The sequence below is a fragment of the Cyprinodon tularosa genome, unplaced genomic scaffold (genome assembly GCF_016077235.1).
Source record: "Cyprinodon tularosa strain WSP-4 unplaced genomic scaffold, ASM1607723v1 ctg263, whole genome shotgun sequence".
Classification (NCBI taxonomy): domain Eukaryota; kingdom Metazoa; phylum Chordata; class Actinopteri; order Cyprinodontiformes; family Cyprinodontidae; genus Cyprinodon; species Cyprinodon tularosa.
In genome coordinates, this window is record NW_024038967.1 from 1,387,544 (window position 1) to 1,408,428 (window position 20,885).

Consider the following 20,885-nt stretch of genomic DNA (forward strand, 5'->3'; position numbering starts at 1 on the left):
CAGCATAATTATTTAAATTTGTGTTATCATTGTTAATATCAGCTGTTGCTGTGAGAGATGCAGTATTTGATTAATTCATCATGGGAACGAAGTAGATAAAAGGTTTGGTAAATTATAGCCTTGGGTTATAAAATAGGTAATTGACTGATAATAAGTAACACGTTTTTAATTTATTCTGTGTTGTTCATTATTTGTAAAGTACAGGAGGCTTACTGGTGTCCCAGCTTCCACCCATCCTCATTTTTAGCCAAAGGAAGTATCTGTTCCTTCAATTATCCGCCAAGGGGCGCAAGTGCTTCACATGAACAACATGCGCTTCTTCATCCTCGCATTTCATACAGTTTATACCGCCTGGCAAATACCTGCAGAGGCAGATTACTAAACAATAGTTTCAGCCTTTTTTTTTTGCATTCATTTCTTTAACTAATTTTCCCATCCGAACCAAGTTTGTCCAATTAGTTCTTTTATTTTAACACAAATGTAATTCCAAGGCATCCCAAACTAACTGTGCAAATCAAGCTGGGGGAAAAAAACACCCCCTATCCAAATCAGTCTTGTTCATTCCAAGGATGCAGTAGGATTCAGTTGTAGTTGTGAGTCTGAATCGGAGAAGAGGTGGAAGTCCTCATCTGAACTATGCATCCAATGAGAGACTGCCCCCAGTGAAGGACTGGCTTTCCAGATTTTAAAATAACGGAGTAGTTGAATCCTCAGAAAGCAGCGGTCGCCTCAGCGCTCACAGGTGGAACATGAAAATGGGTCATGGACGGGAGGAGTTTACTCTGAGTCAGCTCATAGGACCTGTGCTGTTTTAGCGGATCATGTTCCTCATCTGTGTCCTGTTCTGCTTCCACTGAGATTTTCTACCCACCTCAGTCCATATAGCCTATAAATATTTTTCTTATTGGTCTTTTCGTTCTTTACTTGATGCAAACATCGACATGTTTGTCAGGACAGTTTTCCTCCTCTACTTTGTTGAATTTATTCGCTGTATGGAAAGTGAGATTTGCTTTCCGATTAAACTGGATGACCATAGTGATGAGTTTGACAACGGGGTGGATATCAGTTTTCAAAAGCGTTTTATAAAATTAGCAGCTTTTCAGCAAGAATTTGTGCTCAATTTACAGCAAGATTCCGAATTCATCGCTCCCTCCATCTCTGTCCAAGGCGCGTTTTGGATCCAAGACCCTGGTGTCCACAGGGACTTAAGACGGTGTTTCTACTCTGGATATGTGAACGATGATAGAGATTCCTATGCTGCACTGAGTCTCTGCAAGGGTTTAAATGGTGCATTTGGCTTCCAGGGCTGGGAATATTTCATCAGCCCGGTGCGTAATGGCACCCAGAGCGCGCAGCAGGCGCACGTCGTCCGACGCAGACGCATCCAGGATCTGAAGCAGAATTCCACCTCCAGGTGTGCCGTGGAGAGCGACCTAAGCCCCGCAGATGCGCGATCCCTGCTGAAGTATAGGCATATGACGGAGCTCAGCAGCTTAAACGAAACATTACTGAAGAGGATGGGGAGGGCTAAAAGGTTCGCCTCGGTCCCCCGGTACGTGGAGACGCTGCTGGCTGCAGACGAGTCGATGGTGAACTTCCACGGAGATGACCTAAAGCACTACCTCTTAACGCTGATGTCGGTCGCAGCTAAGCTGTACAGGCACCCCAGCATCCTCAACTCCATCAGCATCACAGTGGTGAAGATCGTGATCATATCTGAGGAGGACAAAGGTCCAAAGGTGTCCGGGAACGCAGCCATGACGCTGCGTAACTTTTGCACCTGGCAGAAAAAGATGAACAAACACAACGACAAGCACCCAGACTACTGGGACACAGCTATTCTCTTTACAAGACAGGTAAGAGAGCAACAAGAGGAAAAGTATTCACACCTCCTATATCTTTCTCTATCTCATTAACCACAAACCTTAGTGCATTTTCTTGGAATTTATGGGGACAATTAAACAAGTCCACGTTTAAATGAAAAGGACAACTTTAGAGGGTTCAAACTTTTCTATATATAAAAAAACTTATGTTATATGGTGCACAAAGTGCAACACAACTATCTTTAAAAGTCATCCAAACTATAACATGCCGGTCAGTAGAATAAAATCCTCATAAAAGCTCTTAGATTTTGTGGCTATGGATACTTTTCCAGGGCATGGCACACTTTCTCTCATCGATTAAAAATCTCTAGAAAATCTGTTTGGTAGGATTACTGTCAAACTTAACATCTGCTCTGAATTACATTTCCATCATTGTGCTTCTCCACATCCCATCTCTAACACTGGTGTAAACCTCATAGAGCAAACAATAGCTAGGGAGTAATCTAAACCTTAAACAACCGCCTATTTCAATCTACGATAAAACCTCTGTTTAGGAAGTGAGAATGATGTTTTAATCTGATGTATCACAAGGCCAATGGAGCAGCGACTTCCTTCAAAATAAAAGGTCAAATGTAACATCAGACTAGCAGGGCCCTGTCAGTTTTGGCAAACTTTGTCGAATGTTAAACTTTGGAGTCCTCAGAGATGCACTTGTTGGAAGCATCTTGTTTCTTTCAGCCCTTCCCACTCTCCTCCAGTTGGGGGCTTTCCAGCCCTATCCACCATCCTGCCTGCACCTCATTAAACCGGCCCCTGAAGGGAGGACTACATTGGTTATGGGAATGATGAAAGTCACATCCCACCACGTCTTTGCCCCATCTGCTTCCTCCAAGTCAGAAAACAAGCGGCCCTGCCCTGCCTGCACAGTTGGACCTCTGAGTTTGACATTAAGTTGATCTTGAAACCATTATCTTCTCTGTGTTGGCTCCACCTGCTGAGCCCATACATCACACTCTAAATCTCTAGAAAAGAACTGCAAAAAAAAAGTCGTATTCTGTATTATTAAAAGTAACCTGGATTTGGATCCATGGATGACGTTACAAGCTCCACAGCCAGTTTAGATGACCCTAATAAACTCAGAGCCGGCCAGCCATGAGTCATGTGGATCCAGTTTGGTGTATAACACAGGAAAACATGCAACAAGGGATTACAGCACTTTTTCTGTTAGCATACCTCCAGTGATCTCACTGCTTTAGCTGGAGCTTTCAAAAACTGCAACAAGAAAAAAAAATCAGCATTTACAAGAGATTTTTGTTTTAATTTTGTTTAATTTTTGCTTAATTTTTGTTAAATTAATGTTTTTGAGCTGTTCAAAGTCCAAGATCTGCAGTATAAAAAACATGATTAAAATCAGATTAGAATGTTTGACCTCATATGAAAAAAATAAAATAAAATAAAAAGATTTTGGTAGAGAAAAGACAGATGCTTTTGTACCTTTTTTGTAGAGTGTAAAGACCAAATGGCAGCTCAGCAAGTTCTTAATTCTGAAAGATGTGATTAAATGGAATCTATTAGTAGGCTGGTTTTATGAAACATTGTCAAATATCATCAGAAACTCTTTCTTTTAACATGTTCTTTTTTTTCTATTTAAGCATAGAAATAGTACGTTGAGATTTCTATTCTTGTTTTCCATCAAAATACTTACAGCAATGCAGTTTTAGAAGTATTTATGCACCTTAAACATTTGCATATTACCTTAAATTACAACCACAACAATTTAAACCTCTTTAAAATTATACGATACCAATTTTGCACCTGTGAGAACTGACCAGTACTGATATTGACCTGAAACAATACTAGCATGAATCATATTTACTTTTAATACTTAGTCTGCAGTGTGGAAGTTTAGAAAGAGGTTTAATTAAATATTACTCAAACAGATGACAACTGACCTGTTTGTTATTAACCAACGGGTTGCATTAAAATTCAAATCAAATCAAACTCAGCATGCCAATATCTGAGATTTTAGATTCAGGCCGATATAATCCAATTTTGGCTTTTTACCCGATATTGGACCAATAACAATGTTGTATTGGGACATCCCTAATCATGACATAATTTGTATTATTCTTGTATAAAGTCACAAGCTAAGCACATGAGCACAACACTCATATAATCTAAATAAAGCACTAAAGACATACTTGATTTTCCTAAAGCTCTTGCTAGAAAACATATGCCCATATTTTCACATTCATGCCCTTTAAATCAAAGGTAGTAGATACAAGCGGAAAGAAGATCACCACATGTGCTTTAACTGAGCTTGATCACTTTTAGTGTTCATGAGATGGAAAGGAAGAGCAGGAATGTCGTGCGCTTGGACAGTTACCAAATACTGACTTTGACATTTCTATCCTGCATTTCAGGGAAACATTTTCAACTATAACTTTAATAAAATAAGGCTCTGCACAATATTGATACATAAAGACCTTGAAACATACATTAAATGGGTTTAGTTGTTATTTATCTTTTATTACATCAGATGCAGCTTTTGCCTTCTCCCAATAAAACCCAAAAATAGTTCTAAAAGGGCATGCTAGTCATATTCAATGTTAGTATATTGATGTAAAGAATCAACTACTGTGTTTTTTCTGTCATTTTATGGTTAATATACTAAAAACTAAAATCTTAAATTAATAAAAATTTTGCCCTTAACAGTATCACTGTTTTCACCCTCTGGTTTAGAGAGGAACAAGATATTCTGGAGGTGGTGAATTACGTCTGTATACGAATAACAAGTCCCTTGGTAGGGGTGGCAACTCGGATGGCCAATGATTGACTACAGGGAGGGGGGCATGACCACCTCTTGCCCAACCTCTAGCTCCACCCATGATCATTCCCTTGTAGCTCTGGTTTCTTAGAGGTTTCTTTCCAGGACTCCTCTGGTTTCCAGGATGACACCAGCCATCTTCCTCACACCAGCTTGTCCAGAGCTTGGATTCACAGCTGTATTATTTCTCATCCTTTTCATAGTTATCTTCTTCTCAGTGTTGGTCTGTCAAAAAAATCCCAACCAAAAGCACTGATGTTTGTGGTCTTAAGATGACACAATGCAAAAAAGTTAGATCGGCATGAATACTTCTACTGCAGCGGAACATTGACGGTTAAAATCCCTTCCTTCCTTCCTTCCTTCCTTCCTTCCTTCCTTCCTTCCTTCCTTCCTTCCTTCCTTCCTTCCTTCCTTCCTTCCTTCCTTCCTTCCTTCCTTCCTTCCTTCCTTCCTTCCTTCCTTCCTTCATCAGAGTTTTACTTTTGGATAGCCTACAATTACTGTTTCATTGCCTCTCTGCTTACAAAAGAGCTCTGAGCAAAGGTTCAACAATTGGAGCATCTTCTGTCGGTTCATGGCAAGTTGACTGTAAAATGTAGTCAGTATATATTTTATAGTTTTGCATAATATTTAAATGGTGTTTCAGTCTGATCCTTTGAGTGCTGTTAACCAGCACACAGAGTAATTTCGTAGGTTTTATGAAGACCAACTTGATGTTGTCCAGAGGCAACTGTGGTTTGTGCTTAAATCCCACTAATGGCATGATTGCTGTTAAAAGTAATGTTGCAAAATTACTCATCTCATTATGCTACACAGACTGATTGCCGTAGAAAAGCAGCCAAAAAATTTAATCTGACCATGAATCTGTGAATTTTCCCCTAGGAGAGAGACTGTGCTATAGGTAATCGAATGTATTAACTTTTTAGATAAAAAATCTCTTTGTCTCTGTTTGTATGGAATGAACGCTTTGGTACTGTTGGTCCCACAAAAAACACATTATGATTCGCTCACTTGTGCAATATCCTTTCCTTTTCCTAGATCCAATCATTAGGGTATCCCTCTTTATGTCAACATTTTCTAATTCATTCTAGTAGACCCAAAATGTATTCCCAGGCCAGAGAGCAAAATACAGTCCTTCAGTGCGTTCTGGGTCTGCCTTAGAGACTCCTCCCATTAGGACTAGGGAACCTCTAAAGGGAGGCTCCCACGTTGCTTCTCTATTAGAGGCAAGTAACCATTTCCGCTGATGTTTACGGAAAAAAAAGGCTCTTTCTCTACCACAACAGATTAGAGAAATATGTGTATCATTACTCATAAAACCCGTTCATCCCTCTCACACTCTTCCCACATTTCCAGCATTAGTTCTGTACAACAAATTTGAACTCTTCCCTTTGAGGCAGAGATATGCCACCTACCCAGACAAAACAATCATGGCTTTAGACTTAAAATGACTGATTTGATATCCCAGCTGTTTCACAGCTACCTGAAAAACATTCCAGTGGGTTCTAAAGGTCATTACTGAAAGATTTAAACAGTCACATCATCTGCAAAAGACAAACCAGATTATCATCTCTCTACAACTATGAGACCCGGTATATTCCAACCACAAGCAGAAACAGCCGTGATGGAATCCAATCCACACTGGGATCAAACTTGACTTTTTGCCAAGAATGCAAACACAGCTGTTGCTTTGGGTTTACAATAACCAGTTAGCTTTTAAAACATTGTAGAGCCCCTAAATCCTGTAGTACCCCAACAAAATAGGCCTTCTCCAGATCTATAGCACTCACGAAGAGCAGACTATCAAAATAATGGATGTACCTCATGAGCATACCCTATAATATTGTCCAAATAGAATACAAAAGTTGAAAGGAGTTAGAAACTGTCAAACATTTTTAGTTTGAGTTGTTTTTTTCCTTCCCGGTACCAGAAAAAAGCACAAATCTACGCCAGTTGTAGGAAGTAGGTCATAGCAAAGAACTAACTCCCAAATATGGCAATCTCTTCTCTCCTGTTATGCTGTTTTCTTTGATTATTTTTATTCTTCTACTTAACTGCCCCAAATTTTCACATGTCAACGACGCACATGAGAACATCTGGACTGAATCTGCACTGGCCAACAGCTGTGGTTTTCTGCATTTTAGTCTTGGAATGATTTGTCTAAAGCACTCAAGGTCTTCACTTGGCACCAACTTTTATGGCCGTATATAGTTCGTCAGAGGATTTTCAGGGCTGGACGTGGTCACACTGTCCATATTCTGGGCATTCCAGCATCCAGTTTAGTGTTTTTGGGGCCTTTTGGTGCCAGGCAGATGTGCAGTTCATTACGATGCCCAGCACTGAAAATGTCCTGTGATTATGGGGTTCAGGTCCAAATGGACACTGTCTGCGATCGGGGTTAAAACTGTAGGATGCAGAAATAGGTCATCTGGAAACAGCTCTGGCATGGAAATGTTCTAGGTTGGGACGGTTACCTCATAGAAGACAGTGTGCTCTAAACACTGTTGCTCAGTGGGACGATTTAAAGACTGGGTGGTGAAATGCAATGCTGAGCAGTACAGAGTCGTTCCAAAGTCTGTAGAGCACAGCTCCTGACACAACAGCCATAAAACAGACTGAATCATGATTTAACATTCTCCCTTTTTTGAACGGCACCACTTTTCTTGAGTTGTAATACAATTGTATTCAGATGTGTTATGTCTTTCAGTGTGATATCACTTCAAAGCCAACCTCAGCTGCAGTTACTCTGAGTTTAAACTTGATGGGTTTGTCTACCTCTCACAAATTAAGAGTTTTAATTATTTTAATTAAAACAAGAGGTTTGTTCCTGACAGGAAATTTGAAACTGGGAATTTCACAGTTTATCTTTGATAAACTGTAATCTTCTCTCCCAGCTTCAGGCTGAGCTACTCCAAGCAGTTAAAATCAGTTCCAATCAATCAAAACAGGCTGATAAATTTAACGGTTACTGCAAACCTAAATTTCTTAGGGGTATGAATAATTATGGGCTTAACTGCAAGAATACTTTTATTGTGTATCTCCAAAAAAGCACTTTCATGTTTTACATCTTTGGTTTGTTCCACTTCACTGCAAATCTTTCAAGGGTATTAAATAACGGTGAGTAATCCAATATGGCACCGGCCATTATGCTCCAAGATCAGTTTGATATTCTGTCCTCTATACTTTTTTTCTATCTAGTGAGCTTTTCATGGTTTGGGCTCAAAGCATTTGGTCCGGATTGGTTTCAAACATGGATTAATAATGACTGGCAGCAGATTCATAAACTGTATCCTCTGGTAAACCATAGCTTTTTTATTCCTATTTTGTTTCTTCCAATTGAATTCAAGTTTTAAAGCTCCAACTTTTTAAAATTGTGACAGGGACAGCCTTTTTAAAAATCCAATGTTTATACCTTAATTGCAGAGCAACCATCTGACAAATCGTGTTGATGTTTCTTTGGAAGCGTATTTCTTTCAACTGGGCCAAGCACCGTATTTCTTTTTCGTTCCAGCATTGCTTCTTGTGCCACATTTTCTGGTGCAGTTGGAGGGAAAATAATAATAACTCACAGGGTTCCACTTATGAAATTGCTCAATAAGTTCTGATTGTTTACAACACGTTTCCACTGTGTCTACGTGGCTGAAAAAATCTGTTATTTCAAGGGATTCTCTCACTCAGCTCCTGTTTTCCCTCGGCCCTTCTCAGATGTGTTGTTGTTTTAATACAGGATCTTTGCGGAGCCTCGTCTTGTGACACTCTTGGCATGGCAGACGTTGGCACCATGTGCGACCCGAAGAGGAGCTGCTCCGTTATTGAGGACGACGGCCTACCCTCAGCCTTCACCACCGCTCACGAGCTTGGTATGACCAGTTCTGACATGGTTTCATCTGAAGCACAATTGTACTGACAGAAAGATCTTTTTATCTGTCAAAAGGTATTGATGCCTGTTTAATTTGAACTATATTGTGATCCTTATATTTATTGTAATTTTATTTGATTGACAAGCAGGAAGTGGTGCATAACTGTGCTATTAAATAAAAAATATTACTGATATAGAAATATTATTGTTCAAATAAAAAACATAAAAAATTAGGATGCACTGGAATTAATTCCTATTTACTCTGCTTATGGAGTGAATTTTGTTACAGTATTGTTGCAAACAAGGAACATGTAATGTAAATAGATATATTTAAAAAAGGCGATTTAGAACTAAGCCTAAAAAAAACTTCTTAATCAAGATATTTTTTTAACATATTGTATTTACAAATTATACAGATTTTCAAATGTAATTTTTACAAATTCTGCTATTCAAATTAAGTTTTATGAATTGCATTCTCTTCAAATCGCGTATCACAGACGGCATTCTCTTAACTTAAAGCCCAAAACAAACCCGCACGCTGACCAATAAAAATCTTGTTGCTAACCCAAGATGACCAATAGAAATGCAACTTTGCTGCTAACTCCAGAGGAAATCCACCCCCAGAAGTGAATATTAGATATACCATTAAATTGTAAAATGCACAATTCCAAGATTAAAAATCCCATTAAATAGCTAAAACAAAATGAAAATGAATTAATTCATAATAATTGCTTTACTCTAAATATATGGATGAATATAGAGCAAAATAATTAAGTGATTATGTATTTTTAGGGGTCACTGACAGACTTCGATTAAAAGCTTCGACATGTTCTGTTTCAGAGCGTCGTAAACCAGGTTGGTCATGATGTGGGGCTTCAGCTCTGTGACAATGACTGCTGCTCTGCGTTATTCGCATTTAAGTAAAGCACAAGTGAACATTTCGTTTGACTTTTTTATTTTTTATTTGACTAATTCAAATGTGGGACGTTGTTTCGATTTGTGGGAACGAAAACTGTCACACGCCAAGCAGGGAATCTGGTCACCCTATCAGGAAGTGGCCAGTGTTTTAACACAGAGCAAAAGAATGAAACTAAAAGCATACTTAATAGCTAATGGTTTGATATTTCAGCAAAACCAAACACCATTTTTCGTCTCTAGAGACCCCAAATACAGCAGATCAAAACTCTGATCTTGACTTAATACAACTACTGCTAAAAGTGTACAAGTGTATAACAAGCACAAATCGTCATGGGAATTACATTTAGCATTATGTCTTCAGTACAGGGGCACAGGCCCCTTTCTAAAACGGCCCATGCTGTTCATATTTCTAAGCAGCAGGGGCTATAGGTTGAGCTAAGTAGAGGGCAGAAGAAAACCACTTAAAAGCTGCATAGGAATAAAAACTGGCTGACATTTAAGAAGAGCAGCAATCCTTTACATCCACAGCTTCCACTTCACCTTGTTGCTCTGCTTTGTGCAGCTCCTCCTTTTAAAATCCGTAATTAAATACCTTCAAATTTTAAGTCATAGCATGACAACATTTTACAACCTCCAAAAGGGATGAATGTCTTTTAAACGCACATTATATGGTATATAATAGATACTTGGTTTGTGTTCGGCAGGACATGTGTTTAACATGCCCCATGATAATGTGAGGGCCTGTGAAGATGTGTTTGGAAAGCTGCAGGAAAACCACATGATGTCCCCCACGCTTATCCAGATCAATCGAACCAGTCCCTGGTCTCCTTGCAGCGCCGCCATCATCACCGAGTTCCTGGACAGCGGACATGGTGAGGATGTTAATTTGAAATATCTTAAAATGTTTATAGATTTCAGTAGAAACGTATCAGGAGTATTATAATGCTTTTCATTGAGACAAGAGTTTCTAATTACACTTACATGTGATGATGAGGAGGAATATGAGTAACCAAACACCTTCTATTGCAGAGCTCAGAGTAAAGACTGGCAAAAAGGAAAAAAAAAAAAAATTCATACATTTGGGATGCAGATTGTTTGCCAAACAATTCTGACCACAGGACCTAGCCTTCGAGCAGCGCTTAAATTTTATTTTAAAACTGCACCCATATGTGTCCCAAATTACAGGGTTTGGTCTTGGGAGAGTCACCAATGTGGGTTGGAGAAGAGATGGGTCTGCCCTATGCTTCCCATGCAGGTTCACCACAAATAGGCAAACATCTTGTGCTTTTCTCCACCTCAATTTTTAAAGAAGGAAAAAAACAGAATACAAACTATTGAAGGAGAAAAAAAGGGGATTCTTAACAATCATGATAATATTTTCTTGGGTTGGAGGGCTTTCTCATTCAGACTTATTGCCATCATTTTGAGGGAGCCTTTATGCTCTGCTGTTTCCAGAATAATTTGTAACCATCTATCTACACACAGCCTCCTTAGCTATTGTTTTCCATGACTCCTCCTCAGAGGGAGACTAGGAAGGAAGAGGAGCGGTTCAGTTTACTGGCTGTAGAGGGTGTGTATACTGTATGTAGCAGCTTGCTATCAGCTCATTTGTCTGGGTTTTCTGCCAATTATTCTGTGAAATGGAATAAAACAAATATACTGCCAACTGGTTATTATCCCTTAAGCCTTATAATTTGTTAAGAACTCCACAAAAACACAACAACAGTTCCGAGTTAGAGACCCTGTTTTTCCCCTCTGTTTATAACCGCTTTTGGATGAGAAGCCAACCCACAAAGAGCAGTGGTGGAAGTTTCTAAGGGATTAAAACCAACTTCTTAAAGTATAGCCTTTTTTTGTGTGTGTGCCTTTTTATGTAGTGGTAACATCTTTGCACAATTTACATGTTGCCTTTAATTTTAAATTCTAATTGTATAAGAAAACCTAACAATTTTTGGGGATAATTTTCCTGCATGTCGCGCAACAAGGGTGGGCTGGTGGGTTTCTGAATAGGTTGGAGTCAGGATGTCTGTAGTAAGTGGGGGTCTAAAGCATTTCTGTGTGGACATGCTGAGAGTGACCTTCCATGAGAAAGCAAAAATAAAAATAAAATAAAGCAAATGGATATTAATGTGTGCATGGGGAAATCCCATCTAGTGGCGTTTCCACAGGGCTGACCCAAGGCAACAAGGTAACAAGGGGGATCTCGAAGAACAATTAATTGTTCAATTATTTTTTTTAAATGCAGTTTTTTACATCAGTGTATCTTAAATCAGGTATAAATGAATACTTATATAAAAAAAGATTGGTCAGGGCCCAGATTGACACACAGACTAAAAAGGGCAAGATTAAACGTCTCTGAGACAAACGTGTATTTGGAGAACAGTCTAATCCTAAAGCACAGAAAACCTAATTTTAATCTTTTCCTTCTCTCAAAACGAGATCTGAGATCTACCCAAGTCTCTATGGTGTTCTGAGGATGGCCTGCATTCTCCGTTTGATTGTAGCATCTGCAGAGCAGAGCTATTCTACACTCTGTATAAATAACTACCTGTGGAAGAATGATGGAGTGGGCTGGCTGTAATTGGTATTTACAACAAAAATGGCCGACAAACTTCAGTCAGTGATGTCAGCAGTTATGGAAGAAAAACAGTCTCATTGGAATCTGCCTTTTTTTGTACACCAAATTTTAAACACTGAATTTTTTTAATACCGTATTTTAAAGCTGATTCTTTTTACCTCCAAATTTTAAACACTTAGTTTTTTTTATACATAAAATTCCTTACAAAAAATTTTTATCTGGTGAAAATTGTGCTGCAAAAAAATTCCCCTGCAAAAATATTCCCATGCAAAATATTCAGCTGGACAAAAATCAGCTGCAAAAAATTTGCCTGCAAAAGATTTGCCTGCAAATGTGTTGACCTTTTGGTAAAATCAAGCCAGAGCAATCTACACTAGATGCAGTCGAGCAACTTCTAGACAATGAAATTAGCTCAACACATTTGCAGGCACATTTTTTGCAGCCGAATTTTATGCAGCTAAATTGTTTGCAGGCAGATTTTGACCTTATAAAAATTCAGTGTAAAGAATTCAATGTGTAAAAAAATGTAGTGTTTAAAATTCAGTGTTAAAAAAATTCAGTGTTTAAAATACGATTTACAAAAAAAAAAGGCAGATTCCAATGAGACTGATTTAATTCCATAAGCAGTGACTGTGCAAACAGAAAAGCTGGTAATGCATAGATTTTAACCTACTTCTTAAAATTTACATCTTAATTTCTAGGTTTGAGATAACAGATATTTTTAAGAGGAAGTTTGACATTAAGTTGACAAGAAATGTTGCATTCAATTAATTATGTTGACTCCACCATGCAGTTTTCTAACCATGTTGTGAACATTTACCAAAATTGGTAACCTTTTGTCTTAGCTGATTTGATGTTTCTAAAACTGTTTTACATACCCTTACTTACTGCTAAGCTATTTGTCTTCCAGGGGATTGTTTGCTCGATCAGCCTCAGAAAACATTGGCTCTTCCAGATGTGCAGCCCGGATCCTCCTACGACCTCAATCGTCAGTGTGAGCTCGCCTTCGGTGAAAGCTCTAAGCCATGCCCCTTCCTGCAGCCACCATGTAGCCGGTTGTGGTGTACAGGGAAGTCCAACGGTCATCTGGTGTGTATGACTCGGCATTTCCCCTGGGCAGATGGGACACGTTGTGGTGATGGGCAGGTCTGCGACCGAGGGGTCTGCTCTGACAAACAGCTCCAGACTGTGAAGGTACAACTGAAGGAAAGACCTCCTTACTACCATCAGCGAATATTATTAATGGGCATTGTTCTTTCAGTTGGACGGACGTTGGGGTAAGTGGGGTCCATTCGGTTCCTGTTCCCGCTCATGTGGAGGCGGCCTTCAGCTCTCTAAACGGGACTGTGACAACCCAGCTCCATCAAACGGAGGCAAATACTGCCACGGAGTTCGGGTCAAATATCGTTCCTGCAGCCTGAACCCCTGCCCTAAAACAGGTGGGAATCAGTAAGAGAAAACTTCAATAGAAACTATGGCGTGAATAATATTCCATTATTGTTGAAAGCAAAGAGCATGCTTTTAAAATAAAAATTTGAAAAAATTGCAACCCAGAAATTAATCTTTGAAAAACTTCTTAATTTTAAAAGTAACATTCCTTTTCATTTTTTTATGTATTTTTTTTTTTAGATTGAATGCTTTCTTTTATAAAAACTTCTTTTTTTCAAACTGAGCTTGAAAGATCACATTCCCTTCACTTTAAGCCCAATACAAATCCTCAGTCTTTAGGGGCACATTGATCAATCAGAATGTTGTTGCTAATGTCCATGAAGATTTTTATGCTCCTCAATCTAGAGAAAAGCCAGGAGTAGAGAGAATGTCATCAGTAAGATGAAAGTGGTATTTTGGAAGTAAAGACAAAAACAAAAAACAAAGTTACTTTCAAAGCCTCAAAGACGTTTTTTAAAGTTTCATTTCTAAATTGCATTTCCCATTTATAAAAAGTTTTTTTTTTTTTTTTTTTATTGACAAAACATGTACTTTGCTCGCAACAATAATGGAACAATATTCCTTCTATAGAATCCATGTCCAATCTTAGCCCTGTTACACATCAGCTTATTTGATGTTTTCCTTACTCCTATATCTCTTTGTAGATAAGACTTATCGAGAGGAACAGTGCGAGACCTCCGGCCAGACTTTCAGTAGTAACCGTGTTGCCCACTCAGTAATCTGGGTGCCAAAGTACTCTGGAATTTCACCTAAGGACAGGTGTAAACTCATCTGCAGGGCTAACGGGACCGGCTACTTCTATGTTTTGTCTCCCAAGGTAACCAGACACCTCTACTTTTTTATTTTTATAAGCAATTAGCATAGAATTACAAAAAAAGGAAAAAAAACAAAAACAATTTGAAACACATGTTAGAGATATCTCCAAATTTTATATGGTGTGGGTGGAAGTATCTAGCCCCACCCCTTTTGCCTTTTGACCATTAACTAAAAACCTTACCTACACCCGCACAAAGTTCAGAATAAAATGACTGAATTATTTTGCAAGGCACTGTTGTTGCAGTCTCACTACTGAGAGGGATAGAGAGCACACAACAGTCCGTCCGTCAGGCAATGGGGTTTCCGTTGAGCAGCAGCACAGAGACACAAAGTTCACACTTCACTCCAGCTCCGAGTCTTTTAAGGAGAAAAGCTCTCATTATACATGGAGCTCTGAGTTTCAATGGGATATTCTACCCACAGAGGGATGAGATTATTGGAAATACTGCCTTTTTTCACTAGCTAATCTTAGCATTCATTGTAAATTGGAGTATTAGACTCAGCTTCAAGAATATTAGAGGTTAGAAAAAATACGTAAGGCACGGAATCGTACATCATCCTGGCAAGGCTTTATTTCCGTTTTGGAAACCAAAACAGATTCATTACATCATAAGATGGTAAGCTGTAACTCCCCCTACAGCAGCGGCGTCGACCAATGTCTCCTCAGGCTGAGATTGGAAGAGAGGCTACTAATGCAGATTTATAAGATGGGATTTTAAGGAATAAAGCCATAACTAACGACTTTGTTACAGCCACTGCACTTTATAACGTATAGAGAGTCTCTGCAAACATCTTCATGGGCGTGACTGTTACAAATTTTAAAGGGGAGTTAAGACCAAAGGCAGCACTCCTCTTCTAGCAATAAACCTCAGAGGATTTCAGTGTGTTTTCTATTTGAAACTGAAGTATAATAAATTCAAAATCTAAAAGGACTTTCCCTAAACCTAAGGAGCACAAATCCCTTCCCCTCTCACAGAGTAGCAGCATTTGAAATGCACATTGCAATTTTAGAAATCCTTAAAATGAATATTTATATAAATAAATATATCATGTATAATTTTGTAAAGGGGTCCATATTTAAAGATACAGTAAATGTATTATAGAAGTGTTGAATTTTGACAGGGATTTGAATTTCAGTGTACGTTATTTGATATTTTCTTTTACACATATAAATGACTTTAAATCTAATGCAGTTAAAGCAAGTTTGTGCTTTAGCTTTAACAAAATGTTATATATCTCAGTATATGTTTTTATATGGTGGTCCTAATCCCAACTGCACATTTACTTGTGAATGTGTATCACCTTATCACTAAAACAAATTCCTCGTACCTCTAAAACACAACTCGACAACAATGTATTTTCTGATTTTGATTTTAAACTGATAAATAAGTTTAACTACTAAAAATATTCATTTGATCTCCTTCTATATAACTCATTTCAAAGGGCTGTGTAAAATTAAAAGGTACAACCTATCCTGGGAGCTATTTTGGGGTATATATTGATTCTTGACCTTGAACTCTGTGTGATGCAGGTTGTTGATGGGACTCCGTGCTCTCCAGACTCCACAGGCGTTTGTGTTCAAGGAAAGTGTATCAAAGCTGGATGTGATGGTGTGATTGGCTCCACAAAGAAGTTTGATAAGTGTGGAATCTGTGGTGGCGATAACAAGAACTGCAAGAAGGTGTCCGGACTCTTCACCAAACCTGTGTGAGTAAATCAGCGACATCAGCCTCTCTCACTCAGGAAGGGGTGGGTCTTCAATCCTGGCATGTTTTTAGTTGTTTCTTGCCTCCACATTACTAAACTTTAATAAATGGGTGACTATCAGCCTTTTTTTCAGCCCCTATTTAGGAGGTAGTGCAATCTGCAATTTTATTAAGGTTTTGGAGCAGAAAGACATCTTAAACATGCAGGATAGTGAATCCTGAGGGCCAGCATTGAAGACTCTACTCCTGTGTTTACTCTACTGTTACTCAGGCAAAACTTTATCAGCTGCACTCTTGATGAAATATATTTGACTGTAAAATATCTTGGCATGCAGGCATGGCTACAACTTCGTTGTGATGTTGCCAGTGGGTGCGGCCAATGTGGACATCCGTCAGCGAGGCTACAAGGGAATTAGAAGTGATGACAACTATTTGGCAGTTAAGGACAGCAAGGGGCATTACCTTCTCAATGGGAATTATGTTGTGTCAGCCGGTGAGAGAGATGTAATTGTGAATAACAGCCTGCTGCGCTACAGTGGCACAACTGGTCTCTCTGAGACCCTGCAGGCAGTGAAGCCCCTTGGAGAGGCGTTGACCGTTGAAGTGCTCTGTGCAGGAAAGATAACACCCCCTCGCATTCGCTACTCTTTCTACCTCCGTCGTCAGACCAAGGAGGACAAAACACTAAAGAAGGAGGAGAGTGCCAATTCTAAGAACAGCGTCCTGCCAAAAGATGAAATCCATGAGAAAGCGGAAGATCATCTAAAAAGTTCCTACAGCAAGAACAATGCTCCAATGGCGAAATGGACATCCGGAGCCTGGGGGGAGTGCTCTGTGTCCTGTGGTAGGGGTTTTCAGAGGAGAATGGTGCAATGTTTAAGAGCAGATGGGAAGCCAGGGCTAGACTGCAATTCTTCTCAAATACCGTCTGCCACCAGGGTCTGTGGAGACCAGTGCGCTGAGTGGCATATTGGGCATTGGTCGCCCTGTTCCAGAACCTGTGGGAAGGGCTTCAAAAGACGACCTCTCCACTGCAAAGACCACACTGGGATTCTGCTCCCAAGGGATCTGTGCAAGGGCTTTCGTAAACCTCAGGAGCTGGACTTCTGTAACCTAAGCCCTTGTCAGTAAATTGAAGTTACAAAATATTTTTTCTTCTATTTCAAAGGAGACCAAGTGAATCCACCATCTAGTATTACGTCATTTGTGGTGGTTTCAGTTGTTGAGTCCAGCATCAATGGACTGCTAGAAGACATTAAAGGAGAGGCTAAGAAGAAAACAAGAACATGAAAGAGCTGCAGCCAAGCGATAAATGCTGGCAGCTCATGTTCAGTGACATCAGCTAAGCTTTCAAAGAAATTATTCAGCCATAGCTGATGAAACATAAGCTCTCTATACTGCTAGTTAATACAGATGGACCATGTTTAATCAATCAGGTCAGACCTGGGAGCCTGCAATCAATTTTAGAACACAATAGTTAAGGAGTCCAGATCTAGAGTCTTAACTACAGTATATCCCCAAACATTGGTGAAGCCGAATGAATGCCAGACAAATCTGGCAAACTTTCAGTTTTACCCCCACAGTCGTTATTTAATCAGAACAGTAACATTCAGGAACAGTGGAACCAAAGCAGCATCAGATATATTTTAGCCATAAAATAACATTTACAATCTTTTTAGGTTAGCTGAAGCAATAAAGCTGGATTAATGTCGACTATAAGTTTTCCTGGTGCGTTTTAGAATAACTTGTCAGTTTGATATTAGTTCTCTGTTGTTGCTTTACTAAGGGTTCTAGGCCAATGCACTTGCACACCAAGTTTATGTTCTTCATAGTAGATTTTTTAAAATGGATGCCTTTAAATAGAGATGCTGGTGACGTCAAATCAGTAATTCTGAGAATGATGGGTCCAAATTGGACCTGCTAGTGATTCATCGTATGAAGACCTATCAGGTTTTTGGTGTGGATGCTGTTACTAGATATTTTCAGTATAAATGTTGTCTTTAAAGTAAAGTAAAAGCAAACTGACATTTTAAGATGCTATTTGAGAGGAAATGGAGTTCATTACAACATACCAAGACATGCCTGGGATTTATTTAGATTGTAAATGGCTTGTACTTATATTGTGCTTTGGTCAAGTCAGGAGACTTTACACACTTTACACTACATACAGCCATTCACCCATTCATGCACACACCCACACACTGATGTGTGACAAACTATATATCACTGACAGAAACAAAGGCTGCCATACACTAGCGCCGCCAGGCCTTCGGACCACCATCAGTTGGCAATGCGGGTGAAGATTCTTGTCCAAGGACACAACAACACTGAAAGGCAGAGCCAGGGCTTGAACCGTTAACCCTTTGATTTCAGGGCAAACTCCTATATCCGTCGCCACTGTCATCCCATTTAGGCAGCATAAGAGCAGAAAAAAATTTAGATTTAAAGCGAATATGTAGGCGGAACAGTGTTAACCAGAGTTACTGTGTTCAGACACAATGGATTTGGAAATGTTTGCTATCTTTTGTGTAAAACGGAGGTATGATAAAGATTTACACCCTCAACAATACGAAAAGCTCTTATATTAATGCTAATGGTTAGCATAAAATCCTAATTTGAGTAGATATTTGCTATTAAATAGTAAAATTTTACATGATTGCTCTTTCACAGTTTTGGTCAAATCTTCCACTCGTGAAAAATTAATGAACAATCAGTGCAGGAATAATGGAAAATGGAAATAATGAAAAAATCACCAGGTTACCTTCTTATAACCTTGTGAACCACCTAATAATGTGCAGCAACCAAGCTTACGGTAGTTAGTTTTAGAGTCTATTTGGGGGATAGGAGGGAAGTTCAGCAGAGCCTTTTGAGCTGATTGCGGTAAAGCGACACCCAGGGCCTGCCTACTAAAGATTGGTTTTAGTCAATCACAGTAAATAATGAAATAGCAGCAGCCGCCATAAGAGACCAGAACTTATATTTTTATGGTTTTGCTGTTTAAATTTCAAAATGGAAATTGTGGATTCTGTCAAACAAATGCGATAGCAGCAGCAGCTATGTGTACATCCTTCGCTGCCATGCTTGTTTTGGCCAGTTGTGGACTTTGCAGCTTTGGCTGCAGCTATATGCCCCGCTTCCCGCATAACTGTCTCCTACAATTTAAGCTGTAACGGTAAGATGGATTCTCGTGGTGCTTGTGAACGCACAAACACTACGAGAATTCTGCTTGCAGGCAAGGTTAATCATCTTATAGTTTGTAAGGAAAGCAGGGCTAAAACTTTGACTTGGTTTTAAGTTTGCGAAAAGAAAAAAAACTTAATTCATAGTGCTGCATCTTTGTATCCTCATTAATCGGCGCTGTTGCAACACTAACCACCTTTGGGTCATTTACCTTCTGCACTCAGTCCTAAACTATTTTTCTCTGGATCTTTTCTCTGTCTTTCTTATCTGATTTTGTTGGCTAGATGCCATTTTAGAAAAGGATATCTGACCATTAAAACAACTCTCTAAAGAACATATAGATGATACAAATGAATCAAAAAATACAAATTAAACCTCATGACCATTTAAAAACTGTGAAGTGCACTAATGTCATTAACATGATAGATATATATTTTTGTTTAATGTGCAAAGAAGTTGTATGAAAAATATGGATTTGGTGTGCAAAGGCTTTTAATCTGAGTTTACTTTACCAGAGTGAGTCCCCTCCCTCCTTTCAGTTTCCTGCATGTTTCATTGTGGCCCTTGTTTGACCTTCATTTATCTTTACATTTTGTCGTCATCAGTCATTCCTTAAGCCTGTTACCTCAAGCCTGTCTGGAACAGTTACCGCAAATAATTTAATGTCAATGAGAAAATAAAGAACACAGAAGGAATGTTGTTATCCTAGTATATTTTATTCCCCGCCCTTCAGTCTGAACTAACTTGTTCTCCCAGAAGACTTGATATAATCCAGCAATTTATTTTCTTATTTTTAAGACAACAGATTAAACCATCCAATAATATAAGATCCATCTTGTCACAAACCGCTTGATGTTGTTTTTTTATATTAACTGGAAGGTAGGTTCTTTCTTCTATGTTTTAACCAGCTTTTGCATGTTGTACAGCAAAAGAAAACAATGACTTACATGAGCTGTACTGTATACTATGTATACATTTACTCAGCTCTGTGCAAAAAACAGGTATTTTTTCACATGCGTTTGTAATTTTCTTTGACTTCTGCATATTTATTCCAAAATAAAGCAATTAATTGAAATATTTTGCATTGTCATTTTTCCCTTCTGTAATGCTTGGGTTAGGGCTGAAACAATTCATTTGATTAATCGATTATTGAAATAACAGTCAACTATTTTAGTAATCGATTATTGGTTAACCTTAGTATAGACACTTAAACATGCCTTTAGCTAACAGGGCAAACAACTTATGGCTGTAATAAAAAATAAATTGTAAAAAAGTTATATCAAAGTATTGCATTTAAGATGGAACATTTTTCTGTCTTTAAGTATGCTCTATCCAAACCTCTATCCAAAGTTTTAGTTTCACCTGGTTCAAGTTTTGTAAAAAAAAAAATCTCTTATAAGAAACCTTTTCTAATCCAATCATTAATCAGTTAATACAAAAAAATATTCAGCAGATTAGTCAATTAGCAAACGATCTTTAGTTGCAGCCATAAACTGGATTATACAGGAAAGGCGCAATGAGCTGCCACTCACATGTAGCAATCTTTATTAACATTGTCAACTACTTTTAAGTAATGGCTGCTAAACTGTAATACATATAGGAACAAATGATTTCAAATATTATTTATACAATGTACATCAAGTGATTAAAAAACTTAAAGATATGTAAATATAATATTATGGCCACTGAAGCTCCTTATGTTGTAACTACAAAGCATAAGTACATCCTT

At 38.6% G+C, this 20,885-nt stretch overlaps 1 protein-coding gene across 1 annotated transcript; it reads left to right on the forward strand.

Moving 5' to 3' along the window:
- Positions 1 to 599: 599 nt before the first annotated feature.
- On the forward strand, positions 600 to 20,231 carry adamts15a (ADAM metallopeptidase with thrombospondin type 1 motif, 15a). The gene is made up of 8 exons (XM_038289123.1): positions 600 to 1,856; positions 8,378 to 8,510; positions 10,132 to 10,299; positions 12,916 to 13,199; positions 13,267 to 13,444; positions 14,099 to 14,271; positions 15,802 to 15,977; positions 16,312 to 20,231. Exons 1-8 carry the CDS (start codon positions 942 to 944, stop codon positions 17,105 to 17,107), a joined length of 2,823 nt encoding a protein of 940 aa, XP_038145051.1. The 5' UTR covers positions 600 to 941; the 3' UTR covers positions 17,108 to 20,231.
- The last annotated feature ends 654 nt before the right edge of the window (positions 20,232 to 20,885 follow it).

Coding starts and splice junctions, on each gene's coding strand:
- adamts15a (XM_038289123.1), top strand. CDS start 942: ATGTTTGTCAGGACAGTTTTCCTCCTCTACTTTGTTGAATTTATTCGC. Junction 8,511..10,131: donor CACCACCGCTCACGAGCTTG/GTATGACCAGTT, acceptor TGTGTTCGGCAG/GACATGTGTTTAACATGCCC. Junction 13,445..14,098: donor GAACCCCTGCCCTAAAACAG/GTGGGAATCAGT, acceptor ATCTCTTTGTAG/ATAAGACTTATCGAGAGGAA.